Source organism: Montipora foliosa, chromosome 7, assembly GCF_036669935.1.
Source record: "Montipora foliosa isolate CH-2021 chromosome 7, ASM3666993v2, whole genome shotgun sequence".
Lineage (NCBI taxonomy): Eukaryota > Metazoa > Cnidaria > Anthozoa > Scleractinia > Acroporidae > Montipora > Montipora foliosa.
The window spans coordinates 23,523,838-23,536,445 of NC_090875.1; the positions used below are offsets into that span (position 1 = coordinate 23,523,838).

General features: G+C 40.2%; 1 protein-coding gene and 1 long non-coding RNA gene across 2 annotated transcripts in view; one reads left to right on the forward strand and one right to left on the reverse strand.

Moving 5' to 3' along the window:
• Window positions 1–54: 54 nt before the first annotated feature.
• LOC138011437 (uncharacterized) overlaps window positions 55–12,608 on the reverse strand; it is a 20,504-nt gene continuing 7,950 nt past the window's right edge. Inside the window, exons 2-3 of the mRNA XM_068858427.1 lie at window positions 4,439–4,529; window positions 55–1,709 (exon numbers count right to left, since the gene is read on the reverse strand). Coding sequence (XP_068714528.1) covers window positions 1,321–1,709; window positions 4,439–4,529 — 480 coding nt within the window. The 3' untranslated portion in view covers window positions 55–1,320. The remainder of the gene's footprint in view (window positions 1,710–4,438; window positions 4,530–12,608) is intronic.
• Window positions 4,822–11,493, forward strand: LOC138011438 (uncharacterized). Its single transcript, XR_011124717.1, has 3 exons — window positions 4,822–5,560; window positions 5,946–6,090; window positions 11,161–11,493. It is a non-coding gene; the product is annotated as an uncharacterized lncRNA (long non-coding RNA).

The window sequence follows — 12,608 nt, forward strand, 5'->3', positions numbered from 1 at the left end:
TATAAAATCCTACGGAAACTGCAATTTGAAGCTTTTTTTTTTTCGGCATAGCAAAAAGTGTCAGACGATTTTTCCAATATTCAGTTTTATTTTTCAAATTATTGTCCAGACATATTATGTTTGTTCTTTCATCTTTCTGTACAAAACCTATTCGTGTAATCTAAATAAAAATGATTCTTTCTCTTGTTATAATATTTTCTTGATGCCTTATTATCACATATGTAACAATATTCAAAACGTAACCCGTGTTACTGGTATAAATCAGTTTTGAAAAAACTCCCTTTATCTGATTGATCACTTCTCAGAGGTAATTCTTTTTCTTCACGCCATGAATTTTTGTGCTTTAAATATTAGCTTCTCATCGAAACCCTAGCAGGCAAAGAGGCTGCATCAGAAGCTTAAGATTACATCAGTTTTTAACTGAACGACTTTAAAATTACCAAAACAATTTCTTCGGTCAATCACAACTGACGCGTACCATAAGATCAATCGAATCGTAATGGCGAACAAATAAATGCACGCTGCTCTAAACGCGGGAAAACGCGAACAAAAACCACTTGCAGGGTCTTGCGTTTACCTCTGACTGGCTAAGTTTTGAAAGAAGTTAATCGTGATTGGCTTAAACATCTTGCAACAATTTTCCAATCAATTAGAAGTAAAAACAAGCACCGCGCACGTTTTCCCGCGCTTTTGGCAAGGTATATGTACCTGCTTTGAATGCTGATTGGCTTATTGTGCTGACTGTGGCTGTCAAAAGTAAATACTATGGTTTTCATTTGAAGACACGCAATTGCTAAAACTGGCAATTCACAAGAAATCTACAATGTAATTATCACTTCACCGTCTTCAGCCAGTTAGCCCCCATCAGCACATAATTTGTTTAATTAACCTACTAAATAGTTTTCGAACTTACAACGATTTTTAGTTTCAGGATCATTTACACCATTATTTTTACAAGACAATACCAGGAGCCCATTACCCGGGGCCTCCATCTCCCATATAAACCCTTGGAGACAACCTTTGCCCGTATCTTTCTATTTTTAGACGTTCGAATTCCCACGAATGTATTATGCCGTCCAATCAGAACAAAGTTATTGTATTACGTCACAAGCAGTCACGCACCAGTAATCGCGTTCCTCTCACAAGATATTCTAAAAAAAAAAAAAAAAGGGCAAAGGTTGACTCAAGGATATAGTCAGGATGGAGGCTACCGGTGATGGCCTCCTGACAATACCTGTTACTATACGAGACTACTACGCATTACAGAGCTAACCTTTAAGTTAGTAACCTCGTCACTTTTGTTCATCCTTGGTTACGAAGCTAGAAGAGGTAGATAATCCTAAGAAATACGGCAAAACTTAGAAGTATAATTTGTATATGATATGTCATAATATTTCCAGCGCTGTAAACTTGCTCAACAGTACCATACTCGTTGCATAAATCATCTTCACAGCAATCGACTCTACAAGTATAATTTTTTTTCTTCTTGAAGTCTTCGCATAGGATATCTTCTAGTTCTTTGCATCCCGATCTAATGGCGCAATCTTTGATCTGTTTCCTACTCTTGCCGTTGTATGCTGTCATTGAGAAACACGAGTCATATGTGTCTCCGAACTCAGCGTGCAAGGAACAGTCTAATTCCATCATACGCCTTCTGCAACTTGGGTTATTTTCAGAATCGTGGCACGAAAAACATCTTATGGATTGGCCTGTGAGGACGGAAAAGGAGCGTCAACAAAATGTTATTGCTGTCAATTCGAAAATAATTTCGCGATTTCTTCCGTTCTGGATAAGTGGCTATTGGCTTGAAAATCTCGCGCCAATTTCTCAACCATTCAGAGGTAAAAGCAAAAGTCAATTGACACTCGATCCCGCGAGTTATCCCGCGGGGCTTAGTGACAGCTGGTTCATTTAATAGTGTGCGTCGATTATCAAAAATCACCGACCATTTCACTTGCATCTCCACAAACATCAACTATTGCATAACCTGTTCACTATGATCTACATAAGCGAAACAGGAAGAAAACTGGCCAACCGCTTCCGCGAACATCTCCGTCATATTGAAAAGAATGGTATGCATCAAAAGACCTCAAAACTATCATTCGCCACTTCAACCTTTCGAACCACTGCACCCTTTGCATAGCTGTTTGTGGTCTTTTTCCCTACAGCAAGGCAACCCAATAAAATTTACCCCTTCAGGTAACTCGCGGTCAACGACTAACACTTGCAATACACTAGCCTGCGTAGCATGGGATAGATTGCAGGCAGTTTCTCGCTCCTTCTCCTCAGCATCAACCCCTTCGCTTGCTATTTTGACTTGGTCGAGGTTTTTATAGCATTCAAACGATCTCTCCACAGACTTACCAAACCGCCTGCTACGCAGGCTACCAACTGAATGCGAGTGCATTGAGACGTTCAATCCCCTTTGAAATCTCATTACCAAGCCCTTTCCACTACGAGTTGAATTTTCACGTGACGTCACGGCGGCCCTGTTGGTGTTCCTAAACAATAGAATGTCGGCCATGTTCAAACATACTTTTCTGATGAAAACACAGTGACAGCGGAATCTCAGTGAAACTAATTACAGAGAGTTATACAAGACTGCAGAAGAGCGACTTCATCTAGTTTTTATACAGCTATTTAACTCAACGTATCAGTACTCAGGAGAGTGTAAACAAAAATCCACAAATATCTCAGCACTTAGATGATATTTAAAGGGGGTATTCAAAAATTTAACGACCCTTGTAGGCAGTTAGGTTTAGTTTTTGTTCATGTCCACACACCAAATGCGAGTCTTCTCTCAACAACTGAAAGACTGAGCTACTGTAGCTCTCGAACGTTTGCAGGATGTTCGATTTGGCCGGAAAACAAATCGGTTTTTTTCGCTTAACTTGAAATTGACAGGTGCGGAAACAATTTGTCTTTGCCACTTTAGGGGAGATGTACTTAGAGAAGATCTCACCGTGTCTCACGAATTCGGACATAAATATGCAGGTCTTGTTTCCAATTTCGAAACTATCAGTTGAAATATAAGTCATTCACTGTTCAAATAATGATGGTAGACATCGTCTTCATTCAAACGGAGAAACGTTTCTCTAAAGCTCCAAAGAGTGTTTTGTGCAATCGCGATCCTTTTATTCTAAGACAATACCAAAAGGAAGTAAAAGGAAGTTTACTTTTGAAGACACAGAAAGATTTATGGCACTCAAAACACGCGAGGAGAGCATCGCCTGGAGATAGAACACAAAAAAATGCAGGCCTGAAGATTCTGCAGCTTAAGAAACGCCCAAGATGAAATGCATAGACAATTATTCCAAAAACGACAAATTTTTGCCCTCAAAATTCATTCCTTCAGACTGGGGAGTGTCGGCATTAAGAAATTTTCATTTTGAAAATGTCGGATCTTTAGCACGGAAGGACTTAAAACGCATTTTTAAGAGGTGGCTTCCTGCTCGCTTAACCTTAAAGGACAAACAAATGATATAGTTCCCGGTATGAATTGCGAACATGGCAAGGAAACATTTTAAAATCAAATTTTTCACGTTTTTTGATTCGAATGAACGCATGTGGCACCAGATTACTTGCAGGAGATAAGTGATAACTTGCACGAGATAAAAGGGTTTAAGTCACGAAAACATCCAATGTTAAGAAAAGAAGTCTGAGCAAGAAAAACGAAAAAAGTGGGAACTAAATTAAATGACGACTGAAGTTTCAAACCATTGTGTGAGTTGAGCGATGAATCATTCGTCCTTTGGCAAATATTGAAAAGAAAAACCACTCAATTGATAAGTGGTTAAGTGACAAAATAATTCACCGGTTTAATTTAAGAGCGCTTTAGGCGCCGTGTTAATTACAAAGCATAATTTCCTGAGTCGACTTTGATCTGCTACAATCTTTGCTACTTGGTCCTACTTGTATATTGTAGTCCTGTGTAAAAAGAACCGGCTATGAACAAAGTTTGTAAAATCAGTTTTAAGTGTAAGAGTTAAGCGGCAGAATCACAAAATTACATACTAAACCATGTTGCAAAGCAATAAAAAACCGGATACGAATCTTCTCTGACAAGTGTCTTTGAATATTTCAAACCACGATAGCCATCTTACAACAGGCAAAGAAACAGCAGAAAAGAGAAGACGTTGTTCTTTGGTTTTCACCGCGGGCACAAATCCACGAAATCAGATGCTTCAACCCTTGAAAGAGACACGTGAAGTATATCATACACGAAATAAAAAGTTGATTTTCTTTATCACGAGGTTCTTGGATAACGTGTTGTGGCGAACTTGAGTAAGTTTCGAAGAGATGTCCTCGTGGAAAACAGACACAGTTTTCTCAACAGTTACGAACAAGTCACAGCGCTAGAGACGAGACGTGGCGAGAATTGTTAGCAATGCCAAAGCGCGCCTTATTATAATAGTTGCAGGGATAAAAGCCGACTTACCTTGCGTTATGGTTAGAAGTAACCACGCAGCGATGTTCAATAGCAAGTCTGCCTTCATTCCTTTAGTCAAGTGATGACGATTCGTCTGTGCCTAAATTGCATTAAAAAGAAAAAACCATCAACAACCTTTTTAATGACAACTAAACAATAGAGTTTCCTGACCCGTTTAGTGGATGTTGAGTACAAGTGCAAGAGATTAGGTTACATCTTATCAAGGTTCTTTTTATGTCATGATTGATTATCGCGTGATGTTTTGTCGCGTGATATTCTTCATCATGTACATGAGATTCTTCTTTTTCTTTCTCATTTTTGTAAACTGCCCGGTGAATGGTAACAAAGACTACATCTTAACTTCATAAGCCTTCTTAACTTTTGTACTTACAAAACAGCACCATCTTACTAAAGTCTGTTCCCGTTCTTGTGATAAGAGTTAAGCTTTCGCAAATTCGAAGAAATCTCGTGCCTTTCTGCCGCCAAGGAAATGCAGCAGTGCAGTTGGGAATGAAGAACACGATAACATCGGTGTAATCGCTTATGGGTGCAACAACAGGCGAAGCGTGGCCTTACGCATCTTTGGGGATATCAACAAAGGAAAATTCCACGCTTTCTTTTTAAAAATTTATTATAGCTTTAGGTAATACAACGAAAACCTCGTACAGTACTTTTCCCGCGGGACGAACATACGGGCGAACGGTAAAAAACCGAAAAAATTCATGATATAAAGGAAAATGCACAATAAGACGTGGACCCAAAACCAAAAACAAAATCTAAATTAAAGACACCAATACTTCTGCGCGATCCCCGTATCTAATTTTCGCGCATTAGTCATTGGTGTCCTGATGACGTGCTAAAAAAATTATAGACGGGCCACCGATTGGCCCCAAGAAAACGCTGTATTTTTAAGGATTTCTGGGCTAAATGTCGTGCTTAATTCACTGATTGTCAACTTGCGTCAGTCAATCGCTACTATGCGACATTTACTATTGCTGTACCGACTCTATAGGAAGCTTTCGTTGGCACTGGGCGTTCCTCACAATTATAAAGGAATAGTTTATCTAATAATAGTCACTGGCAAATCAAAAAGACAATTAACTGATGCGCGGTTCTATGCGGTTCGCAACTGTAAGCTATCAATTTCGCAATCTCTTCATTTTGAAAGCATGTTGAAATTTTAGGCACTGAGCTCCCATGAAAAATTTGGCTCGCATTTGGCGCGTGACGCTATCATCTCCGCGCTACACTTCAACTGGGTTAAAGTTTATCTCCGTGCCAGGGGTATCAGTAAATTTCTGCCAAGGAAAGTGGCCTAGAAAAGTCTGGAACATTGTACAAAGTCGAAAAAGCGATCAAAATAGTGTGACAGCAAGTCACTACCATAGCCACGAAGATAAATCTCATTTTTTTTCTGAGGGTTACTCGAACTGTTAACCGATCTTTTTCTCTCTCTCTCTCTTTTAATTTATTTGAACATGGCATTATTAACAAAGATTTTACTTCGCATTTTCAGGACAAAAACTGAGACGGTAAAACACTTTGGAATTGAGGCTAAACCTCCGTTAAGATTGGAACGCGCTCATTAGCTGGATCTCAACTGAGAGCCTTCGAGATTTATACTTGCCACTCCTCAGTTGGATATACCGGACTCAGACAAGGTACGGAAATTTAAAGGCGACCGTTTGATGAGCTGTTGTCATGCTCAAAACGGCCAAATTGACTAATTTCGTCATTAGTGATCACCAAGATAATTAGCAAATTCTTTCCTTCCGTGAATTGCATTTTCCGGATTCTAATCTGATTACTCGTCGCTCGCCAACGAAACTCAATCTCCTATTTGATCTACCGGCTTGCATCGATTTAAGTGAGTGCACACAATTCGCCCCATGGACAATTAGCTCTAGTTTATTAGCCCCAAATCTTTTAGCCCCGGATCATTTGCCCCAGAGTACTGATTTTCTAATTAAGGCCTAACCACTTATTTTACTTTTGTTTCAAATGGTTCAGCCACTATGTAAGATCGGGGACACTGTCTAAAGAGAACAGAGAGCCGTCTTCATTTTTGAGTAACTGGCACACTTTCAACTGTCAAATTAAAAAAGTTGGAGCATCCGCAATATGCCGATTACTGACAATACAATAACAAAAACTTGGATTCTGAGAGTACGTTGTCAGTATTGACGTTCCACTGTAATGAACTTAATTGAAGCGTCAATTCTTCTAGCACTAAGACACTGTCGATGGAAATCAAGTCAGTTTAACAATAGTTAGGTACGTTCGGGGTTTCCTTCTGTTACCTTAGATACGCGGGATCGAGAAGTATTGATAATTAAACAATTAAGAGAGCAATTAAGCTTAATTTATCATACCAGTTTGCGGACGTCAATTCCTTATCACGATTAGTAAGACTGTTGACGCCTGTTTTGTCACTGAGATGGTTTGCACCACTTGTAACAAATTTCAATAGCGCTGAAATGAAACTGAACTAATTGACCTTTCGTTCTATGATGGATGTTAACTGTTAAGTATCTGTTGAGACAGTCGAACTAAGTAAACAGTCAGGGCCGGACACAACTGATAGTTTGCTAGAAGAAGACCAACCCAACTTTCCCCCTTTCTATACAAAATAAAGCAATTGGTAAAAAGTAAAGTAAAGTAAAGTGGTGCATTTATATAGCGCCCTTATCACTGACGTCTCAAGGGCGCTTTACAATGATCAGTTTACCCCCAGTGGACTGGACTCGGAAGTATTTGGCGAATTGCTTTGGTTTTGTATTACTTCACTCAGTGATTGGTTCAAAGTTCTTGCACCGTTTTTTCAACCAATCAGAAGTGAAACCAAAACCAATCGTGGCTCGCGCACATTTTCCCGCGCTTTGTGTCGGCTACGTGTAAGTACCTCGAGTTTTGTTTGGTTTACTGGATTGTCTCTGTCCTTTTTGATTGGCCAAAGTAATTACTATGGTTTTGGTTTTACGACACTCGGGGCGTTCTCCATTTACAAAAAATTTCCGGAAATTTTGGTGGAAATTTCCATCGGGTGAAAAACGTGTTCCATTTAACTCAGGTCCGTTCGCCGCCCAGTCATTGCGATTTTACGCGCCAAAATTTAAAAATGTGGCCGTGAATAGTCTGGAAGTGGTAAGACCTTTCAAAAGTTGTAAATGGAACACATATTTCCATCGGAAAGTTTACAACGTGAAAACAGGACTACCTTTTCAGAAGTTCCGTTTATACCGGAAATTTTCCAGTGGAACGAACCAAAAACGTGTGTTCCATTTACATCCCAACCGGAATTTCCGGAAGTTCTTTGTAAATGGAAAACGCCCTCGCTCTACTTGCCAACCTTCAATTACAATAGGAATAAGTCTTATTGTGTTTCCCTCATGCCCTGGTACAAAAAGATAAACTGCTTAAGATATTTAGCCAAAAGCAAGTGCATATATAGATTAAGTCCGGTAATTTAGTTGATGTTTTGTGCAGGTTCGTTCGAAAATCCATTAATTTTACACTTAAAATTGCAATTCAGTGGAATCCAAGGCTAGATAAACTTAGAGAGTGTATGATTGGCTGCCTTTTATAAATCTTAAGTTTAAACGGTTCGGGACAGCTTTATACTTTACATGTGAATTTAATATCATTGTCAATTCGCCAGACGGATCGCCGTGGGACTAATTCGAGAACACACGCATTTGCCTTACAAGTGCACTTTTTGTCAAACTCCTTGCGTAGCATTGGTCTACAAACGAAATCTTTCATGTAAATGCAATTCAGCTCTATATATTTAGAAACTCGGTTGTTCTTTAAGCCGGTTAATTGTATGCATTCTGAATCTTTCGGTCTACTTTCAAATGTTCAGTTGTAATAAACGTTTCACCTAAAGTCAATTAGCACTTAAGACGCGCCGCGATTTAGGTTCGATGGTGAAAATATGACAAGCCAAAAACTACGACTTATATCATTAGCCCTCACCATACCTTACCGTAAATCCTTGGCAACTCCAGAGAGAAAAGAACGTTCTGTAACTTCTTTGTCACTCAAATCAAATCAACTTGGAGAACATACACGGTCGTTTAGCGTCTCCAGAGTTTGGAAAATCGAACTGAAAGTTTACATTTCGTCTAATCACCTTCAAAATTGGACGGATTAAAAACAACACATTGTTCTTCGTGGATCTGTTTGTTATTTTAACTAATTTTCGTGTGAAAAACAAGAACTGACAATTCAGTCGGCTCTTGGCTTGACTAGTGACTGATCTAGTATGTTCTTCAGTGTTACGGGATACAAAAACCACTGGCGTAGGGAGCGAAATCCTGAAGTGAAAAATCATTTTAATGTTTTCTTTTCTCCCGAGAGTTGCGCACAAATAAAGAGAACTTTGAAAACGATTCGGTAAGCCCTGTAGGTGTAGCTGCTTATTATTCGACTCGTCTTGTTCTCTTTGGAGGGAGAAGGGCAAAGATACTCTGTCGAACCTGAGTGCTGCTCGAATCACCGTGCCGTTTAGGTAAGCATCTTTAGCAATAGCTCATATAGGTTCGGAGGGGTTCCGAGAAGGGAAGACGTGACAAATACATCTGTCTCATTGAAATGGAGTCTTATTAATAATCTCAATGCATTCTCTCTTTGACCTCTCTTCAAAATAAATTATTGTCACTTATTGTGGTGCTACCTAATACCGCAGACACCGCAATTCTGACTGATCTAGAAATCCTTTTCTCGGAGTTGCTGTTGAGATGCACGAAACATGAATTGCCTTTAACACGTAAAAGTATCACTGTATTTAAGTCCAACCGGGATTGTCAAATGTCACCTAACACTGCAATAGTTGAATGTTGCGCATCTTGCAACACAAGATGGTATCACGACAATTCTCAGTAATCATCACAAGAGAGACAATGCGATGTGCTGAATCATCACTGTTGTAAGCGCGCTTACATATGCACCACCTTCCTTGAAACCATCGAGCAGACTCAGTACTACGCGAGTATCTTTGCAGCGGGGAAGCCTTCACAGAGCAACAGCGAACTGAAATTACGTAGAGCACAATGTCCCAAATAATTGAGCCCTGGCACCCGTTTCTCGAAAGTTCCGAAACTTAAGGGTCATTTTTGGGTGTTACATTTCCCTTTGTATCTCAAGAACGGAGAGGATTTAAGTCGTCAAACTTCACAGTCATTTTTCTTTTTCTTACCTTGAAGACATGTTAAAAGATCGGCTTTCCAAAACGAGCGGTTGGCAGTTTCACAAATGGCTTTTCGGTCCCGAAAAGGTTTCGGGACTTTCGAGAAACGGGCGCCTGGAGCTTGCTTGAAGGCTATCTCCCTCACGTGACATTTTTTTATTTCACTCATTTGATCGTAAGCCATGTTTTCTTTAAACAGAAACAAAAGTAAACTGTTTGCATTTAATTTTGGTGGAACAACATGGCCGCAGGTTCTGTGTTTGGGAGGCGGCTGTGGCATCACACCGGAACCAGGATTCCTTGCGTGCGATGGAAGGGCAAATACAAATCATGTGGGTGAAAAGCAAACATGGTCCGCACAAGAAAACGCCAAAAAAGAGGAGAAACAAAAAGACTGCATGTAGATTTTCTTCCCACAAAAAGCGGAAAGCGTTATCTTTGCGACCGAGTTGGCTTCAGGGAACACTGTCTTAACAATTTCTCTTTCGGTGACCATTCCATTGTTAAAGCTCTGATGAGCTCCTGCCTCTGTATATTTTTATTGTGCAACGTTTCAGCATGTACTGTGAAGAAAAAAAATTGTGCTGTGACGTAGGAAAACACCCTCGCTTCCCCCAGCTCTGCGAGCCAACAAAGCACAGTTCATTGGGGGGTGGGGCTGTTGGATCACTTGGAATGCTTGGTGAGGGACAGCTTTCTCCTAATAACAACATGTAGGAGATTTTAAGGTGCGAAATATGGCATGGCTGGGTGTGTAACCAAAAGCTTTGAAACTCCTGATCTGGGTAAAATTACAAGTAGGTCCACGAAAGGATCAGACAGAATTATGTTGCTTAGTCAACTTCTCAAGCATGCTACTTAAAGCATTCCTTTTGACGTCATGGCTCATAAAAGGAATCCTTGGATCGTATAGAACGCACACTCTTAAGTTTGCCTGTTTATATTTCTATTCATAAATGTTTCCCAAGAGAAAAAGATTTTCAACCCCTCGAGAGCAAAAAACAACAGAGATTGAAAAAAAAATGTTGAACAGATTCGTGAGAACGAAAAGAAAAGCCTTTCCCTTCACTCTTTGTTTGGTAAGAACATCGGAGTTTCCGGAGAGCATTTGGAACCTGCGATTAGTGTGCGTTTGGTAATGCTCTTGACTCAATGTTGTTCTCAAATTAAACTCTTACTGCAAAAGAATTCCAAAACAACGGTTAAGCCACTTCGGTCATGTTTAACTATGTCAAAATGGATCTCTGATTTAGCGTTCGAGGCCGTTTTAGAGGCTTACACGTCGAGCTTAACTTAAAACGAGTTGGGAAGAGATTCATGTAAGTCTTTCGTTCTTGTTTTAAATTTGCTATAAGATCAACAACAAATCACGAAAATGAGAAAAAAGTGACACTTACGCCTATCTTCCTCTCACCTTTCTGGTGACAATCCGGACTGTATGTCATGTTTTCTTTTTCGCTTGCTGGGTCTATCCGCTTTAATGAAGTTAGTGTTTTTGGTCAACAAAGGTAGATTTTACAAACATTTTAGCCATTTTTTATAGGTGGAGTGCTATGCAACGTGACTGGAGTTTTGCGGTAACAGAGCAGAAAACAGAATTACCATGCCTGATAAACTTTGACTGACACCACAACCGACAGAGAAAAATCTGTTACTGACTGAGGATGACATCATCTAAGGGGCACTGGTGTTAAGCGCACAGCAAAGTATACATAATCCTACTAGTTATTCTATTATCCTGCTTTTTTGGTCCCAACGTGTCACGTCAACGCAGATGAAGCTACGAAAATGGGGAGTTTCAGAAACCACGACGTCTACGACAGCGACGTCACCGGAAAACAAACATATTACCAGGAATGTAAATGGTTTGAACCCAGGAGTCATATCATAATTAAGTAAAGTACGATCGTCCGGGTGAGTGTAGTCCTGCGGGAAGGACTATTTGAGATGACATTGACTGACGTTTCGACAACCTGAGCGGAAGTCATCTGGACTCTGAAGATGACTTCCGCTCAGGTTGTCGAAACGTCAGTCAATGTCATCTCGAACAGTCCTTCTCGGGACTACACTCACCCGGACGATTGTACTTTACTTAATTATGATATTACTGATTGCTTTAAATTGAAAAGATAATAGTGTTGCTCGAGCGGCACGCATTTTGGTTCATTTCTTTGCCGTACTGTGCAAAAAAAAAAACGACGTGAAATAGCCATGATACCGTATAGGTTTGTCACGTGACGTCGTCGCAAAAGATCTGTCATCAGCTTCTTTTGTTCGTCCCCCAGAATTCGTACATTTGTGTATCTAGAGGTTGGTTGAAAATGTCCTATTTAAGGTTTTGACGACAACGGCACTACGCAACAGTAAATCATTCAGTATCTATCTTTACTTTAAAACCGTTCGTGCTACTACAGGATTGAGTAGTAGGATACTTCGCCCATATTGTAAATAGTGAACAGGATAGAATAATCGCGAAATACTTGCGATAGCTCGAAGCCAAGCGACGTTTTCGCTGCCTTAGCCATCGTCAAACGTGACGAAAATCCCCGGGGGGGGGGTACTCCCTTATAAGGGCTTTATGGGGACGTGGGGCCAGCCAGGGTATGTTTTTCGGGATTTGTCTTGAACAGGGTATCGAATTTATCATTTTTTGTCTCAATCAGGGTATCGATTTATCAATTTTTGTCTTAAACTGGGTTAAATGTCTTAACGGAATTCTGTCTTAAACAGAGTAGGAAAATCAGCGATATTTGTCTTAAACAGGGTCAGGGTAGGAGGGGCCGCGCCGCACCTCCCCACCCGGGGACGTGTAGCAGGGACAAAATCACAACATGTGCACACACATGAAAATGTTACGGGTACTTGTTTCAGTGATTTGGTCCTCGCGACGTGTCCCATGAAATTCAGCTGTTGAACTTCATGGGACACGTCGCAGGGACAAAAGAGGATGTGAATGGGGTTAACCGACTAGCGACAAAGGGCTAGAAAATA